The following is a 23,672-nucleotide window of genomic DNA, read 5'->3' on the forward strand; positions in this document are numbered from 1 at the left end:
CCTAAACAACATGCCTCTGGAAACTCTGTGAACTTGGAGAAACGATAGTTATTGAAAGGTTCATAGGGTCACTGTGAGTCGTGCAGGACTCAATGGCAATCAACCACAGAAGTTAGACTTAACAGAAGACGTCAAAAGTGATATATTCTGAAATGCCTAAGTCCAGAATTACACTTTTTAAAGTAAATAACTGTTGTAGATGTATTTTGTAAAGTTATAAAAGTACAACAGACTTTCTAGAGTACAGATTAAACTATTTGCAATAACACATGTGATATGCATGATTTTTTTCATTAAGATTTTATTTTATTTGTGTGTACCCTCAAATCAGATCTGACTGGTATAGGAGGAGATTGCCCCTCCTTCTCCAGCAGAGCATCTGGTGGATTTGAACTGCGTAGCTCTGGAACTGCAGTGCAGCTTCTTGCCACTAGGCCACCAGAGCTCCCATTATGCATGATTTAATAAAGTAACTTGACTCTCCCTATAAAAAAAAGAAAAAAGTACCTGACAGAATAATCTTTACTAAAGGGACCCTGCTGGTGCAGTGATTAAAGTTCTGGGTTGATAACCAAAAAGTTGATGGCTCAAAACTACAATTCACTCCTTGGAACAAGATGTGGCAGATAGATGGCTTCTGTAAAGATTTATAGCGTTGGAAACTCAATGGGCAGTCCTTCTCTATCATATAGGTTTTCTGAGTTGATACAAGTACACAAGTATACAACAATGGGTTTCAGAACCTTTACTGAAGTCCCTTGCCAGTTGGGATGATTTCTTCGAAACCCACACACCTTCCCCTTACCTTTTAGTGAGCATTGGGGGGCGGGGGCATTTAACCACTACCACAGAGACCAACTGCTGAACCAATTGTAGACACTCAACAATTGATGGCTCCAATGTACCTAATATGCCCTTTTGAGTATAAATTCTCAGATTGTAATGAGTCTTTTTAAAATTGCATTTTAAAAGATTGGCTCATGAGTCATGCCAATCAAGAAAAGTGGTTCATAAAAAAAAAAGGAAAAGTGGTTCATAATCTTCTATGAAGTGTGTGGTGAACACCTACTGTGTGACATCAATTTAAATATGGTATAAACAGTAGTGCAGAGATTAACATGCTGAGATGCTAGTCCTTACTTTATTCAAAGACACTTCAGAACAAAGGCCTGGCAAGCTACTTGCAAAAAAATCAGCCACTGAAAACCTATGGAGTGCAATTCTACTCTGATCTACCACATGGATCACCGAGGGCTGCAGTCTGGCTAAATGTTAATTTACAGGTGTTGTTATGTGCCATCCAGTCAGAACTGACTCCTGCGGGTACTGACTGGAGAAGATTGCCCATCTTTCTCCTGCAGAGCAGCTGGTGTATTTGAACTGCCGGCCTTTGGGTTGCCAAAGCAACATCTTATAGCGCTCTGCCACCAGAGCCCAAGTTTAACAGAGTTATAGACAGGGCAAGGAAGAGAGGCCCTTAGCTCACCATAACAATTTAAGAAGGTTGCTTTAAAAGAGAGAGAAAAAAAAGGCCTTGAAATTATAAACGGGCTAGTAAAAAGAGGTGAAGGAGAGGGACGCAAGTTGTAGGTAAAATCAGAGACTATCTGATTGCACAGCACAATGCAGAGGGCGTGGGAATTGTCAGTTGCTGTCAAGTCCCTTCCCACCTTTCATGTGCAAACTGGAACTACTCAGGGTTTTCCAGGTCATGACCTATTGGCAGTGACCCCCAGCCCTAACTTCCAAGGTCTCTCTGGTGAGCTTGAACCAACCCCCTTTTCTACCAGAATGGAGTGCTTAACCGTGTGGGCCAACCAGAGACTCAACACAAATCAGAAAGCTACCTGAGGGAAGAAGAGGAAGGACCGAGGGTTTAATGCTCAAACTACAGTTCCCCAGGAAGGTGGTCTGTAAGTTAACCCTCCTGCAGCCCCAAAGGAATCCCCTTAGGTCATGCTGGGGTCTTCAGAGTTCCCCAAGATAAAGGTAAGGCATGTGGACGCTTGAGATCCAGGGAACACCATTTTTAACAAGCCAAAGTGAAATCCCACCTCCCAGGACATGTGGGTGTCCAGCAAGGCCAGTTCCAGATACTCTCCAATGACTGTCTGCACCTTCTTGGAAGGCTACACTGCAGTGTCACCTCCTCTGACCAAGTCAGACTATGTTCTCATCAAATGTCTTTCCTCTGCTGGAGACGCCCTCTTTCTTTCAGTCATGCAAACTAGGCATTAAGTAAATGCTCTTTCAATTACCACTGGCAACCCTGTGACCTTCCTTAAAGCCGATGACCGGTAAATGGAAACTCAAGACTAATGTGGTCCTTGCTAATGTGGTGATGGGATGAGAGACCTGACTTCCCATCCACAGATGGAATGCTGCTGAGACAGGATGCTTGCTTTAAAAGCCACTCACTCGCTCACTCATTGCCAACAACAGATCTGACCCTCTCGCAGGTTTTTGGAGGCTGTAAATAGTACAGAAGATTGCCCGTCTTCCAGAATTGCTGCTCTTGGGTGAGCAGTACAACTCCCTACAGACTATGCTACTGGTATCAAAGGTCACCATTCCCTTATTCAGCATTCAGATTGCTCCCAAGCTCTTGCCTGAGACATCTTTGAAATTTGCCTCTCTGATAGCTCTCCCAGATAAAAGTGCCATCAGCGATCTTTCCCTTCAGCATCATCACTAAAAGGATCCTCTATACATAGTTCCTCAACGGTGAGACAGTGATTTTACATAGCAAACTTTTCTTTTTTCTTTGTTGTGTACCACTGAATCACATCCAAATGGCACAGGAGGAGATTGCCCCTCTTTGTTCCAGCGGAGCATCTGGTGGATTCGAACCATGCACCTTCGGGATTGCAGCGCAGTTTCTTGCCACTAGGCCACCAGAGCTCCCTACCTATCAAACTTTAAACGACAGGAAGTTGGATGACAAAATGAATAATCACCTATAGAAAGTGCATTTTCCAGGGGGTTGATGCCCAGCAAGTGGAGCTGAAGAGTACTATATGGACGTGTGCGCAGAGATGTATGTACGGAGTGGAGGACCCACTCAGCATGGGTGTGGGAATGAACAGTGCCTGCTAAAGTGCTGGTGCCATCGAGTCCACCACGACTCACAGCCACACTGTCAATGGCAGTGTGAGCCCTGTCCTGTCCTGCACCATCCTCACAATCTGTGCTAGGCTCCAGCCCATTGTCCCACTCACTGTGTCAGTCCATCTCTTTGAAGGTCTTCCTCTCTTTCTCTGTCCCTCCACCTTTCCAAGCAAGTCTCTTTCCAAGGACTGGTGCCTTCTGACAACATGCACAAAATATGTGAGCTGAACTCTCATCATTCTTGCCTCTACGGAGCACCACAGAAAGTGTCTTCCTGATTCCTTAAGTCCTATTCCATTATGGCCTTTTGTACACAGTTTTCCTTGTTGACCTGTCTGAGAGAGAAAGAGAAAAAAAAAATCAAGCCAAGATTTAACATTTAAAGCCATGTGGTTTCTGTGTATCTGAGACTGCTTCAAGTTAACTTAAGTCCAGAGCATTTGCCTGTCACAGCATGACATACACAGCTGCCCAATGGGTAACTGTTAGCTGAGAAGAAAAGTTGATAAAACCCATTATCTTCAGGCCTAGGAGGAGGCTGGCTGGCTGTTTCCCCCTTCTGACCAGTGAGAAGATCAGACATCTTTCTACCTTTGCCCATTTTGGGAAAATGAGAGTGCATTTCTCTTCTAGGCCTCAGTTCCGCAATTTACAGAACAGAGATAACATAAGCCTCGTCTTTTGATACTTCCCTCCCATACCTCCACTCCTCCAACCAACTGTCCTACCCAGCAAAACAGAGCAACTGCCGTGGTAGCATTCTTGATTTCAGGGCCTGTGTGTTGCTCAGCTGGTGGAAAATTTAAGCCCTAGAGGTCCTAAGGCATCCTCAGCATGTGATGAATCAGCTTGTTCCCTATGCATTTAGAACGGTACTCAAAAATCAACTCAACTCATTGCCATGAGTCAGAACCAACTCACAGCTGACCCTCTAGTGGACTTTCTGAAGCTGTAAGTCACACGGGGGCGTTGGGGGAGAGTAGAATATACTAGGTATGGGCTATGCTGAGAGAATTGAAAATATACCAGCCCTATAATTTTCTTGTCCTGTGATTCAAATAAGGAACCCTGGTTGAGAAAGGTAAGCTTTCTTTTTCCAGAGTTGTAGTGTAAATCAGAGCTGGTCCCGGAATCCAGCCAGGGCATGTTTTATCCACAGCTCAATGAAGGGTAAAGAGTATGGAGAATGGACTGAATCAGACATACTAAGTGGGTTTATAAGCAGATGCACATAGGGAAAACTGAAAGCCATCAGCTTTAATAGTCACATGTTGCCTTTCATTCGCCCAGTAAAAAAAAGAAAAACAACCTGAGATGTCAAGTGCTCAACAGGCGGATGGAAAAACAAATTGTGGGACTTAACATACGGATGATGGGGTGTATCTAGAGGAGGGCCAGAAGGAAGGGCCTCTTGTCCAGGTCTATGAGCCACACTGTAAATGCCTACTGTCAGCTCCTCCTGGAGGCCTGTAGGTCCACAACCAGCACACCCCAAATCTAATGCAGCATCTCTTCATCCAGACCTGTTCTCTCCAACTCCAGTCTCACAGCAAGTGTCTCTTTCCACTCTCTCAAACCACAATGAACAACCTGCAGGCATCCAGATGCATTATGCCCCTTCCTGCCTTTGTTCACGCTGCTCCCTCGGCCTAGGCTGTGTGCTTCCTCGCTCACCCACTGCCAGCTAAACATGTAACACCCTTCCCCCAAGCCTCACACCCTCTGTGATGTCTCCCTCACTCTACCAATCCCTCTCCCTGAGCCCAGGAAAGAGTAATCACCACGTCTCGTAACATCCTTAAACTACTTCATGTTACTACTATAGGTTAAGGGAGCTCTGGTGGCCTAGTGGGTAAGGAGTTGTGCTGCTAACCCAAAGGCAGGTGGTTCGAATCTACCCACTGCTCCACAGGGAAAAAATGGTCATTCTCCTGATTTAAAGTCACCGGAGATTCACTGGAGGGTCAGTTATGTTCAGATACAACAGCAATGCGTGAAGCTGAATTGAGTTGATTGCAGATTGGATGCTCCAGGTAGACTGAGTTCCTTAAGGGACTTTCATATGTTGATACCGTCACCCCTCAAGTGATGCTGAGACACAGCTGATGCTTAATAAATGTCACTGAATGAATGAGCAGATGAATGGACCAGGAGATTGGAATTCTGTACACCTCCTTTTCACGTGGCATTTAATAAATATTCAGAATATTTTTACAAAGTACATGTTGTCCTATAAATAATAAGATTTTCTAAAAAATATATAATCAGAGAAAATAGCCAGCAGGAGAATTCTGATCTTCCCAAGTAATTATTTAAACAATTTTGAAAATGTTAACTACGCAATTCATTAAATATTACTTTCATCTTCATTGTTTTCTGTGTCATTGTGCATTAATTTATACAATTTTCATTTTTTCTCATCTAATTTATGATTCAGATGATACTACCTTCATGAAATTAAGAATTAAAGCAATTAACCATGAGATGATTAAACTGAAAAGAAGAAAAAGAATATGTGCTTTCAACACTCTAACTGGTTTCCCAGAAAGACGTGATTGATGTTGTTGTCACAGTGTTAGCAGATGTGGTGGGGTGAGGGGAGTCGGGGTGGAATGCATGGAAGTGTGACCCTAAACTCTATTCCCTCACCCCACAGAAGTTGGATTTTTAAAAATCTCTTCTGGCTGGTTTGACAGGAGTAAATGAGGATGTACATACAGTCTTAAGATGGGAAGTCAATACTGATGGCATCCTGTCTCCCTTTTCATTGTTTTTTCACTCTCCGTCTAATTGTTGTTTTGTTGTTGCTGTTAGGTGGCATCAAGCTGACTACGTTATGACTCATACTGACCCTGTGGACAACAGGTCTGAACCCTGTCCCCTTCTGCACCATCTTCAAGATCTCTGACTTGCTCAAGCCTGTTTCAGCCACTGTGTCATCTTGTTGCCAGTTCGGCTCTCTTTTGCTGACACGCCATCTTCCTCAGAAGGTCCAGTCAATGTTCCTGGACTCTGCTCTCCGTCTGCTCCAGCAGATTTTATAACGTTCTAAACTAGCCCACCTTCCTCCCTCTGATCATTGACTTTCTGTGCTCTCATTTCCTCTGTTCTATGCTGAGAACCACCTTGTCTACTGTGTCTTCCATAAAACTTTTGATAACAGTGTCAGCTTGGAAGCTCACATGGCACTTTCCTCTGTTTGAAATGCAGTGGCCTCACGCCTGCAGGGAAATCGGCAAGAGGGGCAAGACCCAGCCCGAGAAAGAAGGCTGAGGAGGCCGGGAGTGAAATGAGCACAAGGTCAAAGTTATATTGGAAAAGCACAGGTCAGTATCTGGACTGACTACATCCTTCAAGTTATTTGTTTTTATTTCTGGTGCTCTGAAATCTTAGCAATAAAAGAAAGTAAATTTACTGGGAAGTCGTTGCCCCCTGTAGCTCTGGAAAATCTGCAGAGGGCTTTCCCGAGAGGTTCTTCTGGACATGAGAAAATAAGAGTAGGTTAGACAAGAATCTTGATTTTCTTCACTGGGACCAGAGTGACTGAACCTCGGAGAGAAGTCACTGCCCCTGCTGTGTGTGTGGGTGCAGGGAGAGACGGATTAGTTCCTGTCACAATAGCAGAAACTGACTAGAAATCAAAGAACCTTCTGCCTTCCCAGATGCAAGGATGTTTGGTTGGTTTGTTTTTTAACTGCCAAACATGTTCCTCAGAAATCAATTTTTCAATGTCTTTCTAAAAATTTCAAATATACAGAAAAGTTGACAGACCAGCACAATGAACCACTCATATAATGCCCACTTGGATCCAAAGGTGGTTACCATTTTTATCATACTGGCTTTTTCTATTGCTGTGTTGACTTCAGCTTCTGACAGTCTCTTTCTCTCCATATATAATATACACATGTAATAGGAGGGGCTATTCCTTAGAGAGGAACATGTTGATTAGAAGGGTAGAGGGTCGGTGAAAGACAGAAAGACCCTTGGCCCGGTGGATTGACATGGTGAGTGCTGCAATGGGCTCTAGTGGTCAGGAAATGTGAGGATGGCACAGGATAGGACAGGGTTCCGATCTGTTGTTCAGAGTCGCTATGGGTCATACTCCATTCAATGGCACCTAACAGTAACAACAATGCACACACAGGAATGCAAGATTTTTCTGAGCCGTTTTAGAGTTGTTGCAGGCATTATACTTCACCCCTTAGTATACGGCCTGTACCTCCTATGAATAAGAATATCCTCCTATAAAACCATAATACTATCTCCATACTTTTTAAAACTAACAACAGGAATTAAACTTCCCCTAATTTCTCTTGAAATGCTTCAAAGTAAGACCCATCCAGCGATGTAGACTGCAAGTCTCTTTAGATTCTTTCCATTTTTAAAATCTAGATCTGATCCCCCTATCTTGGCTCTGTTTCACAGCACAGACCTTTTAAAGAATCCACGACAATTTTCTTCCACAACATCCACATTCTATATTTGTCCAATCTTCCTCAGTCATCTTTATTTCCTGTAAGGTAGAACTTAGGTTGGTAAGATGCAATTGTAAATCTTTTAGTAAGAACACGTTGTAGTTGATATTGTCTATTTCACGTATCAGCTCATGATAGCAATTTCTGCACTGTTAGAGATCTGAAGACTTAGGGAACGGGGCAGCCATCAGATCTACCATTGCAAAGGTATGTTCCTCACCTTCAAAGAATCCATTCTCAGTGGGGCGGGCTGCGTCACCATATAACTCTCTTATTTCCCAGAAACTCTTTGTCAAGTGAGTTCTGCATCCATTGATGAGTCTGCCTAGACCAACAATTACATTGGAAGTTATAAAATGATAATTTTCCTTACTCTCAAATTCTTTCTATCCGCTGGCATCCTTTTGTAAAGAATTTGCCTTCCTCCGCCTCTCTTTCTGTATTACTACTGACTGTTGGTTTGCTGATATTTTTTTTATTCAATCCTATTGGCTTCACAGTCAACACTCTTGGCACCAGCAGCCAGGAAATTAAATGCGCATTGCCTTGGGAAAGTCTGCTGTTAGGGACTTCTCCAAAGTACTGAAGAGCAATGGTGTTTCCCTGGAGACTAAGGTGCGTTTGATACAGGTCATGGTCTTCACAATCACTTGTTATTCATCAGAGAGTTGGACAATGACCAAGGAGGATAGAAGGAGAATTGATGCCTTTGAGCTGTGGTGTTGGAGAAGAGTATTGAGAATACCATGGACTGCTAGGAAAACAAACGGCTTCGTCCTGGAAAGGGTTAAACCGGGTGGCTCCTTGGAGGCAAGGATTCTGAGGCTCCATCTAACATACTCTGGACATGCTGTGAGGAGAGACCGGTCCTTGGAGAAGGACATCATACTTGGGAGGGTGGAGGGACAGCGCAGGAGGGGAAGGCCCTCTATGAGGTGGATTGATTCAGTGACTGGGATAATCGGGATGGGAGTGTCAGAGACAGTGTGATTGGCACAGGACAGAGCAGAGTTTAGGGCTGTTGTACATAGGGTCGCTATGAGTCGCAAGTGACTCGATGGCACATAACAATAACAACAATATATTATGTAGTCATTTTACCTTTTAGTGCCCCAGTTATCTCAAATTTAGCCAATATGAGTTTTTCCAGTCTACCTTCTGTATCCTTAGGACCTGTCTATTCAAGTATTTGGGACATTTTTAGGGTTTGACACAAAATGTTCCAGATTCACTTTGTATTTTCCCTTCCTTGGCTTGAAATCAGCCATTTTATTCAAAGATCCTCAGAGATTTCAAATGCATTCTTCTCCCTCCGCCCCCCCATCTCCAATCTTCTAAAAAGCCATCCTTCTGTATTTGTGTACTCAGCACGCCCATTACACGGCAAGGATTTTTCCTGGGTTCTTGGACGTTTTCTTCTAAATGTAGCCTTTATCCTGGGTCCTTGTTCTCAGTGCTTGACTCTCTGTGCTGTCTCTGTGCCGTTCTTGGGATCCCCTTCAGTCGTTCTCACGACGTTGTATAGGTAAGATGCCAAAAGTGAGCCCTGGGTCAGACTGGAAAGTGGGTGGTATCACGAGGCTCTTTGGGAAGCTGCAGATGAAAGATGTAGAGAGACAAGGTAAAAGCGCATCTTCAACCAGAATGCAGCCAGAACTGCCCCCGGTGTTTTCACAAGGCCACATTTTCCAGCCACTCCCACTTTCCCCTCACACCTGCTGGGCTTTGTGCTGCCTTCTTGCAAGACATAAAGGACTCTGGAAAGAGGTTAGCTTTAGTTTAAGAGCTTAATGCTTAGGATAGGGAAACCCTGAAGGCAGGAGAAAAAAGGAAACTGTTTATTGTTCTATACCATCCAAGACTATCCAAGTATTCATCTCAACTTATAAGACCATCATGTTCACTATTTGTATAAGGAATTTCTAGGTTGATTTTTTTTCTCTCTCGTGTTCATGTTTAGCTTTCTTTGTTTGAATATACCCTGCCTGCACTCACTGTGTCTTTTAGTAATAAACAAGTCATAAAATTCAACTAATTGCCATCAACTTGGAACCAGCACTTGGCTGGTCCAGTGCAATTCTGAGGCTATAAATTTCCTGGGGAGAGTTTGTTCATCTCTTCGCTGAGAAGCGGCTGGTGGGTTCGAACTACCACTGAGACTTGGTCTTTGGGTTAACTGAGCAATTCTGAATTGACTAGACCGCTGTTGTTTATGGCCACCAAGCTGGGACCAACTCAGAGCTGACCCTCTAGCAGGCTTTCAGAGGCTACATAAATCACATGAGAGTAGGTGGCCTACCTTTCTCCCTCAGAGAATCTAGAGCGTTCTAATTGCTTTCCTTTGAGTTGGCAATGCAGCTCCTTCCTCAGTAGGCCACTGCTGTTGTTGTTGTGTACTGATGAGTTGGAATCGACCCATAGGTGACCCTCCAGTGGGTTTTCAGAGGCAGTTAATCACATGAGAGGAGACTGCCCATTCTTCTTCCATGGTGGCCTTGAACTGCATGCCTTCAGGATTGAAGTACAGATTCTTGCCACCAGGCCAACTGAGCAAATAGAGGAAAGTAGAGTGGCTGCTATATGTTAGGTAGGTGCAGTGATGAGCTCCTAGAAGACACAAAGACAAGGAAGATCAGGAGAACACTTCGAATTATCAGAGGTCAAGCCCAGAAAGCTATACCACTGATGTGGCCAGAACAGGCTAGCCTTGGGATTAGCTGAAGCATTTCGGGACAGGCCATTTATCTTCCATTTGGAGGTAGAAAACGACCAACTGGGGCACTGTGGGTGTTAAAGAAGAGGAGAGGAAGTTTGGAATTAAGGTGTGGACTCAGAAAGCAGGCTTGGCTGTTCTCCAACGTTCTCATCACCTTCCCCACCAAGGGGCAGAGGTGCCTGTAACACCGGCCTTAGATTCGCTTTCACTGGTCTGGTTGAACTGACTCACTCCTAAAGTTGCTGAACGTCTGTGAATGAAGGGTTTCACTGTATTTCTTTGCTAAAATTCTTGGACTGGTTAATTCAACTGGAAATATGAAATAAATTTAAAACAACGTGGTCTGTGGCCCAAATTTCACTTGACTTGAGATTTCCAAGTCTCTTCGTTGGATACTGCATTGAAGCTGTTGAATTTTCAGTGTGCAGTAACTTCACCCTGCTGAATTAACGTTATTGTCACTGACAAGTGTGAAATTATTTCTTCCCAAACTGACCTTTGGATCCTTCAATCTGGGGTTTTACGATGAAGGAAAATAACAACTATTATAAACTGAGGAGACAGAATCATCTCTCTAGAGACGATTACCTTTCTAGAAGTACAAATAGACTGACTGGTCTTAAGGGAATGAAAATAAATGGTCTCTCGAGGTCCCTCTCCAGTCCCCCGCATTCTGAGATTCTTCACATAAGCATGAACTCCCTTCTCCACGTTTTCATCTGTGCCTTACTTTGGTCGGCACTGTGCTGTGAAAATCACAATCCTCTGTGGAAGGATAAAAACAAAACATACTTCCCAATATGGTGGGCTCTTGGAGGAGGCTGTCTTTGGCTTGATGTTAGTCAAGTGTTCATCTCCCAAGGAATCTGTTGTTGAGTGAGGTCTTTCTCCTTGACTCTGAGGCCAGTATACTTATTGGTGGACCCTGAGAGCCTGTTACCATGTGACAAAACTGAAGGTCAATCAGGACTCCCCATCACTGACCCACCGCATCCCTCGTGTCTTTTATACCGGTCTGTTTTGAAGCGCCAACATTATCACATTTTTATAGGGAACCAGAATTATCACTCAAGTGGTGGACAGACATTCCTTTATTCATCGGCGTGCGGGCCTTAAGAGGTTATACATTTGGTCTCAGTGTTTATTAAAGGAAGTGAAGACAAATAGATCAGAGAACAAATCAAATGTAGACCATCATGGATGCCATGTACCGTGGAATAATCTTCCAATATTAACATACAGACTATGTAACTCCACTGGGCAAAACCATATTTTATTGAGGGAAAAAAAAACACACAAATCAAGTAATCTCTCTATAGAAAGCCATTTACAGCTCATTGTAAAATTGAATTCATAATCTTTAATAAAGCTTGTTTATACCACCGATGGAAGAGTTTTGAATAAATAAAACTGAAAGCGATGATAAATCAGCCCTCTCGCCTTTCATTGCGCTGCAATCATTCAAACTCACTGAAGTCACATTTGTTTTAACCATTCCTAAATTCAATCCAACGAGCTCCCAGTTCTTACATAAAAGCAATTCATATTGTCAAGTGACAGCAAGAAAAATTAATACGGCGCTGGCTCTTCCTATCCAAAGGGATTTTACCAAGTCTAAGTAATGACACGGGCTTTTTTGCCTTCCAGAAAGCTGTGATTCAGATGTAAATTCCTGCCATGTGCTCGGATACCCTGAAAATGACAAGGAAACAAAACCTGACCCTGGGGAGCATGTCACACCCAGGATGCTAAGAAGGCTGCCCCAAGGCCTTGGTCAGAAAAGAAAAGGCTGTGCTTGAACTGTATGGAAAACTCAGAATGACAAAGCCCTTTCCATTTAAAAATCACAGTTCATCAGCATCACTGAACCAGTGGCTGGAAAATGAATGGGGGTGGGGGGTGTCTCTCTCTGCTCAGGGGCACCCAGCTCTCTGGGTGATGCATTACCGCTCAGGTCAGGAGACTGCTCAGGAAACAGCAGGGCTCCTCCTGGGCAAAGGCCCAGGCGGGTGAAGCTTTCCTGCCGCTGTCTGCTGCAGACCTATTTTTCAAGGCTGGCTGTCAATCTCCAGGACGCTGGCTTCTGCAGAAAATCCAGGAGACCTTCCCCCCACCGCCCACAAGAGCCCAACACGGGCTGTCCTTCCCTGCACTGGGGCTGTGAAGGCCTGCAGACATTGATTCCTTTGAAGATGGCCTTATTTAAATGCTGTGTGTTCTAGCTCTTTCTGAAGACTTCTGAAGACGTCCTATTGACAGTGAGGGCTGGTCTGGCCCAGTCCCTCTAAGCCAGGCCTTTCTCTTCAGTCCACAGTCTCTGCTGGTGGAGGAAGAAGGATGATTCCTCAGTGGGGAATGTGGGAGGAAAGGGAAACAGTGCACGTGAACTGTCCAGAGCTGCTTGGAGCCAGGAGGGGAGCATTCTCTCCCTCCCACTCAAGAGGCAAGTATTTACCAAGTTGGGATTATGTGCATTGTAGGCAGGTGGGTACTGGGTGCTGGAGACACCCCCTCTTTACCTAGCAGGGTGCTGAATGGGGAAGAAAGGGCTTCAGAGCCAGATAGCCCTGGTGTGCATTCTCAGGCGCTGCCTTACAGCTGCTGCCTTTCCGTGAGTCACTCGAGCTCCCAGTGCCTGGCCTTCTCCCTGAAGGACGCTCCTGTACTGATAGCTGCTGTGAGTGGATTCCATTCACCGTGACCCACGTGTGCCAGGCGGAGGGGCACCACGGTGTTTTCAAGGCTGTGGTCTTTCGTGTTCTAAGGCATTTCTGGGTTAGTTTGAACCATCAACTGGGACCCCCACCTGCTGGGTCTCTGCCATGAAGGGTCCCTGTGTCCACCCTGCAATGTCACTGTGAGGATAGAGTCGTCTCAAGGACATGGCCTCATGCGAGCGTCCCCTCCTCTCACAGCCTTATTGAAGAGGCATCCTGAGGCAGGGCAGCCCTTCACTTCTCCTCCTCCTCTGGGCTGGTCCTATGTCCCCCAGGAGCTTCAAGGTCCTTGGAGAGGCAGAGCCCCGTCTTCCCCAGCCCTGCGCTTCCTCAGGCCCTGCTCCTGAGCCATTCTGACTGCTGGCTCAGGAAGCTGAGAAGCGAGTCTCTCTCTCTCTCCCTCTCTCTCTCTGTTGACTTCTCTGCTGCAGTCAGGCCTGCAGCCAGGAACAGCCCAGACGCTCCCCCCCCCATTGTTCCCTGCAGCCTCCACACTCCAGAGCAGCAGGGGAGGGGAGAAGGCAGGGCGCCAGACCAGGCTGCAGCACCCCAGGGGCCTGTCCACTGCTTCCCTGACCAGCCTGCATTCCTGCAGGGGAGGCACGTGGTGGGCGAGCGGGACAGTGTACTCAGGTGGTCAGGGGAACCCAGACCCTGGCCATAAATGAGTCTATCTTCTCAGTATTGAATCAAGATTCTGTCCCCGAGTCCCCAGCACCCCTTGGGGTGGGGGAGGTAAGTTCAGAAGCATGCATTCTCTGCACTGAAGCTCTGATGGCTTAGTGGTAAGGAGTTCCACCGGCGATCCAAAGGCTTTTGGATCAAGTCTACCAGCTGACAGACAGCATTGTCCTTCAGGATGGGATCTTCCAATGCTCTTTGTGATGAAGGCACACCATTCAAATCCTTCACCCACTCTGTGGGAGAAAGATGAACAGACTCCTTCCCGGTGATTTACAGCCTCTGAAAACCTGCTGAGGGGTCAGCTGTGCATATAACAAGAAGCCCCAGGCGTATCAGAGACGGTGAGGAGGGCGCAGGGTAGGACAAGGTTCGGCTGTGTTGTTCACAGCGTTGCTATGGGATGGCACCTAACAACAAGAAGCACCATGCGGGATGATGTTCAGAGACTGCCTCACTTTGTACTCAGATTGGTAGACGCATCCCTCTTGGCAATGAGGAGATCAAGGTGAAGGGAGGTGAAACACTTCCCCACCCCGCCCCAATCAATCAGCCAGAAAGTCAGGACTGGGATATGCCGCTGGGAGCCAGGGTGGGGGGCCAGGGGGATGGGGACGGGCTGTCTGCCTCCAGCGCCCACCCCCACAGTTCCAGCAAGCTGCCTTCTGAGCAGGTGGCAGCCATGGCGGGCGCTGACTCAAGGCTTTTGATTCATTCCGTTCTCCTTCCTGCATTAGTACGGCTTCAGCCTAATGAACACACGTTGCGTCACAAGATCTCATCTTGCAAATGTGACAGATGGAATTTTGTACCTTTCAATCTCCCTCCCTGTCTCCCCCCACAAAAAAAAAAACCCTACCACAAACCCAGGTGTGGCAAATCCTAACCTTTGTACCTGTGGTTATGGTCCCTTGAGGCAAAGACCTTTTTAGGGCTGGGTGTGTCCTGAGAAAGTCTCTTTTGAGAGACAAAAGGGTCAGATTAAGCCAGGAAATGAGGAGGCACAGTCAGGAGCACGTTAAATGGAACGCCACATGAAGCTCACGCAGGTACCAAGCCTAGAAGCTGAAATAGATGAAAACGATTCTTTCCCTAGAGCCACTGTCCTGAATTTGGACTGCCAGCCTCCTGTGTGAGAAAACAGTTTGTTAAAACCACTTGTGGTATCTTTGTAACCCACTCAAAGCTCATTGCCACTGAATGAGCATCAATTCACAGCTGACATTCTGGCAGGTTTCTGAGGCTCTAAAGTCATGAGAGATTGGCATCTTCCTCCCTTGGTGGATTCGAACCGGCAGAGAGGCACGGCCTTTGGGTGGGCAGAGGGAGTCTTCATGACAGCAGCACCAAGTAACTAAGAAGGCAAATGTGCCTATGAGGCTACCTGCCTGTAATCCCAAAGCATCTTAATATTTTCAGGGACACACTGACAGTTACAGATGACATGGGAGAAATGTGCTTTCAAGGACATCTCCAAAGTTCTAAAGAGCAAGGATATCAGTTTCAAGACTAAGGTGAAACTCATTAAAGCTTTAGAATTTTCAATTCCTTTGTCTGCATCTGAAAGATGGACAATGAATAAGAAAGACCAAAGACAAATCGATGCCTTCGTACTGTGGTGTTGGTGAAGAGGACTGACTACGCTATGGACTAGAGAGGATGAGAGACACCCAAGCGTTGAGGACTCTCCTTCATAGGGTCGCTATGAGTCGCCTGCCACTCCACGGCACTTAACAACATGGACTACCAAAAGAACAAACAAATCTGTCTCACAGGAAGTGAAACCAGGCCACTCCTTAGGGGCAAAGATGGTGAAAATTGATCTCACTTCAGGTATGTTGCCAGGAGGAACCAGCCCTTGAAGAGAGACACAATGCTGGGAAAGGTGGAGGGCCAGAGAAGGAGAAGAAGCACATTAAGATGTACTTACACGGTGACAATCACAATGGGCTTGAACTTGAATGACAGAGATCATGAGGACAGTGCAGAACAGGACAAGGCTCAGATCTACTGTTCATAGGGTCGCTGCGTGTTATAGCCAACTCGACGGCCCCTAACAACAACAATAACAACAAGAATGGTGCTGAAGCCTTAGCGATCATCTCAATTTGGAATTCTTAAACTGAGGTTCACGTGTGGACTTGGGGGAATCTGAGAAGCCATCGACTTTGTACATACAAGTATTTTCCCAGGGCAAGTTGCTGGCACTTTCTCCCAGTTCTCAAGGAGGCTCACTAACCTCCGAAGGGTTAAGAACTGTGCATCAGCTGGCCTGCCCCGGCCACAGCACAGTGAGCGGTGGAGAAAGCCTAAAGCCCAATGCCAGAAGTGGAATCTGAGCCCTGAATCTTCTGGCAAACATTTTAAAGACTCATGAATTATTAAAATGGCTAATTAAGTCAACCTTCACAAGAGAATATTTGCTTTTGCTCCCCCTCATCACGGAGCTTGCTGTGAAACCTCGCTTGGCTCTGTGGTTTGCTCAAGTACAAGGTCAGCTGCCTTCGTTCTCTCTTCATTGCTCAGAGGGAAAGAACCCACACGTGGGCTGTCGTGTTAGACAGTGGCCACAAGCTGTCCCCCCCCAGAGATCCTAACGCCACTCTTTTTTCCCTGTCTCCTATAAGTCAGTTCCACACTGTCTATCTCCCATTTTGACCTCCATGTCCAAGGTTCTAAGAAGCCACTGCGGCGAGCGGTCATGATCAATCGCACGCCTCTCACCAGGATCACTCTCTGGGTGCTCTGAGTGGCTGTGACAGACCACAAGAGGATCGGCCAGTGCAGGCTGGAAGGGAACGCTGACCGCTGCTCGGCAATGCTGCAGCCACCTCCATCTCCAGCCCTCCACATGCGGAACTCGTTCATTTACCAGATGCCTTCCTCCTCTCGCCCATCCATACTTCAAGCTTACCTTCAGGACCCCTCTCAATTCCAGCTCCGTACGGAAATCCTCTCACTGTGCTTTTGTTTTTTAAAACCCATTTCAAGTTAGTTTATTTCCAACAAAATTATAAACTTGAGGGCACAAGCTTATTTTCTCTTCTAATGGATTGAGCAACACCTTTTATATCAAGCTAAGCGTGGTCTAAAAATTGTGTTTAAAAGTAAGCTTTTTTGGCGCTCTGGTGGCTTAGTGGCAAGAAGTTGCACTGCAATCCCAGAGGTGCATGGTTCAAATCCACCAGATGCTCTGCTGGAGAAGGAGGGGCAATCTCCTCCTGTACCTGTCAGATCCAATTTGACACACACAAAATAGTAAAAGTAAGCTTTTCCTCCTTAGTTTTTAAAATTGATCCCATTCAAAGTTGGACAATGAATAAGGATGATCGAAGAAGAGCCGATGCCTTTGAATTGCGGTGTTGGCAAAGAATATTGGATATCGCCTATATGAAAAGAACAAAGAAATCTGTCCTGGAGGAAGTGTAACGAGGGCGCTCTGTAGGGGTAGGCTTAGAGAAACTTCATCTCACAGACCTTGGACACGTTGTCAGGAAGGGCCAGTCGTTGGACAAAAGACATCACGCTGGGAAAGGAGGAGGGCTGGACCTGCAGGAAGATGGACTGACACAGTCACTGTCATAATGGGCTCACACACGGAGGACTACGGAGCAAGGCTCACACAAAATCCAAGATAAAATTACTAGGAATTTGAGGCATGCTGAAGGAAGGGAGCTTCACTGCCCAGGTAATAGAGAGATACTTGTTATTTCAGGCAAGAGACATACTAACACTGGATGCGGTGGAAATTCAGTTTGTGGATGGTAATGTTGTTGTTGTTGTTATGTGCCATCGAGTCATTTGTGACTCATAGCGACCCTATGTACAACAGCCCTAAACCCTGCTCTATCCTGTGCCAATCGCACTGTCTCTGACACACCCATCCCGATTACCCCAGTCACTGAATCAATCCACCTCATAGAGGATCTTCCCCTCCTGTGCTGTCCCTCCACCCTCCCAAGCATGATGTCCCTCTCCAAGGACCGGTCGGTCCCTCCTTACAACATGTCCAAAGTATGTTGGATGAAGCCCCAGAATCCTTGCCTCCAAGGAGTAGCCTGGCTTAACTCTCTCCAGGATGAAGGTAATAATGTCACTAAAATGTACACCAGAACAAGAGGCCTGGTGGTGATGGCTACGACCCACATAATTTTGGAAGAATAACAACCTCAAAATATATGAGTCATATAAGTACATATGTAGGTCTGTCTATGTGACTATACACAGATGGTGGTTGCTGTGTGCCATCAAGTTGGAACTGACCCACTGCTGACCCTCCAGTGGGTTTTCAGAGGCAGTTATTTGTACAGGAGGAGATTTCTCATCGTTCTTCTGTGAAGCAGCTGGTGGATTTGATCTGTGTGCCTTTGGGATTGCAGTGCTGCTTTTTACAACGAGGCAAACTGGATTCCCTCCCAACAGTGGCAGGGTTCCCATCTGATTACTATCAGTAATTTATAAATATTATTTTGATTTGTCTTTGGGGGTTAAAACATTTCACATAAGCTTATAGACATTGTAATAAGTATTTTCATACATTAGGGAGCTCTGGTAGCCTAATGGGGAAGGAGTTGCACTGCCAACCCAAAGGCAGGTGGTTCAAATCCACCAGCTGCTCTTTAGGAGAATGACAGACAATGTCCTCCCATGTGATTTACAACCTTTGCAAACAGGAGGGCCAGCCAGGAGCTAGTCCCGACTCCATAGCAATGACAGGGAAAGGGGAGGAGAAAGACGCTTAAAAACACACACGACATAAATATGAAATCTGCCCAATGAGGAAAATTAGATGATATTGACAATTTTGTCAGCTGGGGTAACAACTCGATGGTCCTTTTTCCCCCATTCTTCTTCATATACTTCCTGGTAACATTTCACTGCTTCCTGAATCTGCCTATGGGCTTGAGCAGAGATCAGTATACGGATACATGTTTTCAAACAACTGAAACCCTTGAAAACGGTTACAAAACTCAATGCTGGGAACAAAACTCAATGTTGGGAACAAAAGCTCAATGCAATCAAATCAGAACCAACTCCTAGCTAACCGTCCGAGGCATTTTCAAAGGTTTTAAACTGCATGGGAGGAGATGGTCCATCTTTCTCAAGCAGTTGGTGGATTTAAACCACCTGCCAGTCTACCAGAGCCCCAGAGTGAGTGGTTAATGCCTTGGCTGCTGACTGAAAGGTCAGGGATTTAATGAGAGAGAGACCGTCCTGGAAACCCCACAAGGCGTTTCTCTGATCTATAGAAAATGACCTAAAAAAGTCATAGGCTTGGGTGGCTGGTTGGTTTGTTTTAAAGACCCTGATTTAGTTTAGAAAAAAACCAGTTCATCTTTCCATTCTAGAAATTTCTGACAGCTTCTTCCTCAGCATTTCTGTCTTCTTCAGCATTTCTTTCCTCCTCACAATTCATTAAGTCCTGATCTGTCTATTCCTCCTCCTCATGATCTATGAGTTCTCCACAACAGGGATATCATGTTCTAAATTTAGTGCTCTTGCCATATGGACAATTTTTCCAACGATCTCTTCCATTATGTTATCTTGATCAAACGCTTGGAGCATGTTCACATGACTTCGCAGTTTCCCCCAAATCTTTTGCATGCATTTTCCGGTAACTTCCTCCCAGAAAGATACAATATCCCTGATACATAGAGGAGTATTTTATAATTCTTTCAGAAATCGGAGTGTTTTCAACACTACATTATAACACTGAACATCTGTGAGTGAACATCTGAGAATTATATCATTAGCAAATTACACATTGCAGTACTGTTTATGGCACAAACTACTTATGATGTACAAAAAAGTGAAAAGTCCTAAATTCAGTTCACTGTAACTTGAAAATGTTTTATGCTGGAGACTCTGTGTGTGTGTGTGTGTGTGTGTGTGTGTGTGTGTGTGTGTGTGTGTGTGTGTGTGTGTGTGTAGGAGCTCTGGGAGCCTAGAAGTAAGAAGTTATGCTGCCAACCCAAAGGCATGCAATTCGAATCTCCCAGCTGGTCCACGAAAAAAAGATGAACAATCTTTTCCCTTGTGATTTAGTCTCTGAAAAGCTACTGGAGGGCCAGCTATGAGTCTATTCCAACTTGATAGCAGGTAACAAGTGCATAAATGTGCACATTGACAGCACCATGATAGATGGAGAAGAAAAGATTGAGGCTGTTAACAATTACAGCTTGCTCGACTCCACAATCAATACTCTTGGTGCCAGCCATTAGGAAAACAAAAGACAAACTGCACTGGGAAAACCTGCTATCAAGGACCTCTGAAGAGTACTGAGAAGCAATGATGTCAGTCTAGAGACTAAGGTGCACCTGATCCAAGCCACAGTCCTCACAATTACTTGCTATGCATCAGAGAACCGGACAATGACTAAGGATACAGAAGAATTATTGATGCCCTTGAGTTGTGATGCTGGAGAAGAGTTTTGGACATACTATGGACAGCCAAGAAAACAAACAGGTCTGTCTTGGAGAGGGTGAAACAGTTTATCCTTGGAGGCTAGGATTTTGAAGCTCTGTCTCACATACTTTGGGCAAGTGGCACGGAGGTCCTTGGAGAAGGACATCATGCTTGGAAGGGTGGAGGGACAGCTCATGAAAAGAAGACCCTGGATGAGATGTATTGATTCAGTAACTGGGGCAACGGGGGTAGGGATGTTGGAGTCAGTGAGACTGGCTCAGGCAGGACGGGGCAGGTTTCAGAGATGTTGTACATAGGCTTACTATGGGTCACAGGAAACTCAACAGCACATAACTGCAACAACAACAACAACAACAACAACAACAACAACAACATATTCCTATAAATAATAAAGGATATGAGAGGCAGTTTCAGATACTTCTTTTTTTTAACAGCTTATAGTTTATTGGTATTTTTTTTAAGCTGTGGGTAGGTATATCATATATGAAATTCAGATTAAAGAACAGTCTTTTCCTCTAAGCAATTTTCAGATTCAAGTGGTCAAGTGGCTGAATTACAGTTGAATAATTACTTGCATTTCTTTTTCAGAAAACATTACAATGTGTCCTCAAATTCACTCATCATCTCTTGTTTAAAATATTCTACCTTTTATGCACACCCATGTTTATTGTGGCTTTGTTCACAATAGCAAAGAGCTGGAAACCACCTATGTGCCCATCACCAAACGAATGGATAGAGAAGCTCAGGCATATCCGCACAGTGGAATACTACGCTGCATTGAAAATCAAAGAACTCATGAAATATTATGCAAGATGGGTGACCCTGGAGGACATTATGCTGAGTGAACTATCTCAGTCACAATAAGACAAATATTGCATAGGGCCACTGCTGTAAAACAGGACTGACATCAGGGTTGAGAGGAGACAGAAAAAGAGGGGAAGAATGAGCTATACTGCATTGAAACAGAAGAGGGAGAGATATGTTTAAAAGGGATGTAAGAATGGGAAGTCCAGAGTGAAGGCTGCATTGTGGAGTGGATTTGAGGATTGCATAACAATGAAAGAGTTTTTCTTTTTCTTTTCAAGGAGAAGAGTGAATTGGGGGGGGGGAGAGTGGGCAGGGAGAAAAGTGCAACAATGAATGACTGGAAACCCTAAGTCTCTGTAAACTTTCATTAAAACAAACAAACAAATAAATAAATAAAAACAAACAAAAAAAAAAACAAAACAAAAAAGCTAATGACCACTTGCAGACAGGGAGGCAATCTTTGTAAAAGATCTCACTGCTTGCTCCCAGATGTGTAATAAAGTGCTTCTGGATATTGCAAAAAAAAAAAAAAAATTCTACCTTTTAAATAGTAATAATGCTTTTAAACAATAATAGCATTGCTTCGTTTTTTTGAGATCTCACCCCCAGGATTCTAGCTGACTTCAAAGTTTCCTTCAGCAGGAAAGAAATCCCATTACTTATCCTGCATAACGACAAGGGCAAATTCCTTTGACCCCCAGGCCAGTTATTTTGAAAATCCCACCCGCTTCAGGCTGTTTCAAAAGACTCTCAGGATTCATTCCATCCCGAGCAGAGGTCACATACATTTCAGAATAATCCCTTCCTCCGAAGCAGCATGAAGTTGTCTTATCAACAGGCAACTTCACAGTTTGGAGTCTTTTCCCTGTCTGAGGATCTAAACGAATCACTCTTCCTCCGTTGTAGCAGGCCACCCAAAGCTTCCCCTCAACGTCAATACACATTCCATCTAGGATTTGCTCTTCTTTCTCCAATTTATAAACATTGCGGCGGTTGGATATCTGTCCTGTCTGCAGGTCATAATCAAAGGCATCCACAGAGTAGGATAGGCTGTCAATGTAATATAATATTTTGTGGTCTAGGGACCAGTCCAAACCATTGGAGATGTCCACCTGGTCAAAGTACTTTTCCACATGGTGGTCAGGAAAGAGGGCTAAGCGAATCCCATCGGCAAACCATTTTTGCTGGAACATCTACAAAGAGTAGAGAGTTGCTTGCTTCTTCCCACACTGGACACTCACCACAACAGCGATTCTTTGGCAAAACACACTCAATCTTAATGGATGACATTGTTAGAGTAGAAATCTATCATAGGTCTTAGTTCCTGGCCATACTTCCTTATTATTAAAAGCAAACCAACCAGCCCACTGTCATTGGTCAGTTCTGGGCTGTAAATCTCTATGACAGCATAGTACCTATCTTCTCCCTATGGATTGGCTGGTGGATTTGAACCAATGACCTTTTAGTTTGTAGTCCAAGACATTAGGTATTACACATAGCTCCTCTTGAGATTGCTCTTCTGAGGTTGAAGGAGTAGAGTCATTCCTTCTTGAAACATCTTGATCAACTGGCATAACATAATTCACAAATTTTTGGTCTACATCCTGGCTTGGAAAAGTGTCTGGGTTCTTAAGAGCTTTGGAACAGTCATCTAAGGTACAACTATTATGTCTGCTTGTTCAGAATTAAAGAGGAAGAAAATAAAACCAAAGACTCAGAGAAGAAACTAGTCTACAGGGCAAATAGTCTACATGAACCACAAGCTCATCCACCCTGAGACCAGAAAAACTAGGTGATGCCTGCTCACTTCCACCAGCAGTTCCAATCAGGACCACAAGTGATGGACACTGATAGACTGGTAGAAAAATATGAAACAGAAATCTCAGATTTCAGTAACTACTAAAAAAAGAAAGCGAACCAGACTTATGGGACAGGTTGAGACTGGAGAACTCCCCCAGGCTACTGTCCTGAGATACTCATTAAATGAGGTAGTAAAACTAGCCCCTGAGGTCACCTGAAGCGAAATAACAGACTGACGACCTAATAAACATCACTGTACTCCTTAAAAAAAAAATCACTAAGGAGAACTGTCAACAACTGCTTCAAATCAAAGATGCAAAGGTACAAGGGTAGGGAAGCTAGATTAATGGAAATGGAACAACCAGAAAAGAAAGAATGAGAACGTTCACATATTGTGAAGAATATTGTCACCGATAAAAAGATGTTCACATCACTGAACAATATGCAAAGAAATTGCTGAATGGGAGCCTACAGGGCTGTGTAAAATCTTCACCAAAACCACACTGAATGGACACCACTTATACCACCTACCATCCTGTGTGTACATCCATTGCTCTCTGATTCCGTTTCACAGTGACCTTTTGGGACACAGGGGAACTGTAAATAGGGTTTCCAAGACTACAAGCTTTATGCGAAGGAGCCCCGGTGGTACAGTGGTTAAGTGCTTGGCTGCTAAATGAAAGGCCAATCATTCAAACCCAACACCGGCCCCACTGTAGATGTGACAGTCTGTTTCCATACAGGGTCAATATGAGAGGCAGAATCTTGACTCACGTACAATGGAGGAGCCCAGTGCTTAATTGCTGCACTACCAGGACTCCTTTGTATGTTAGACAGGGACTCAGAAATACATGTTGGGGAATGAGCTAATCTGGCAAACGGACATTTAGTATTTGGCAATCTGATACGGAGCACTGGTGAAAAATCCTGCTTTCCTCACAA

General features: G+C 44.8%; 1 protein-coding gene across 1 annotated transcript; it reads right to left on the bottom strand.

Annotated features, from left to right (window-relative positions):
* Positions 1 to 21,589: 21,589 nt before the first annotated feature.
* Positions 21,590 to 22,123, bottom strand: LOC102849400 (regucalcin-like). The gene has a single exon (XM_006881011.1). The coding sequence runs from the start codon at positions 22,121 to 22,123 to the stop codon at positions 21,590 to 21,592; it is 534 nt and encodes a 177-aa protein (XP_006881073.1).
* Positions 22,124 to 23,672: the final 1,549 nt, after the last annotated feature.

Source organism: Elephantulus edwardii, unplaced genomic scaffold (assembly GCF_000299155.1).
Source record: "Elephantulus edwardii isolate Elephantulus edwardi_28Jun2011 unplaced genomic scaffold, EleEdw1.0 scaffold00011, whole genome shotgun sequence".
Lineage (NCBI taxonomy): Eukaryota > Metazoa > Chordata > Mammalia > Macroscelidea > Macroscelididae > Elephantulus > Elephantulus edwardii.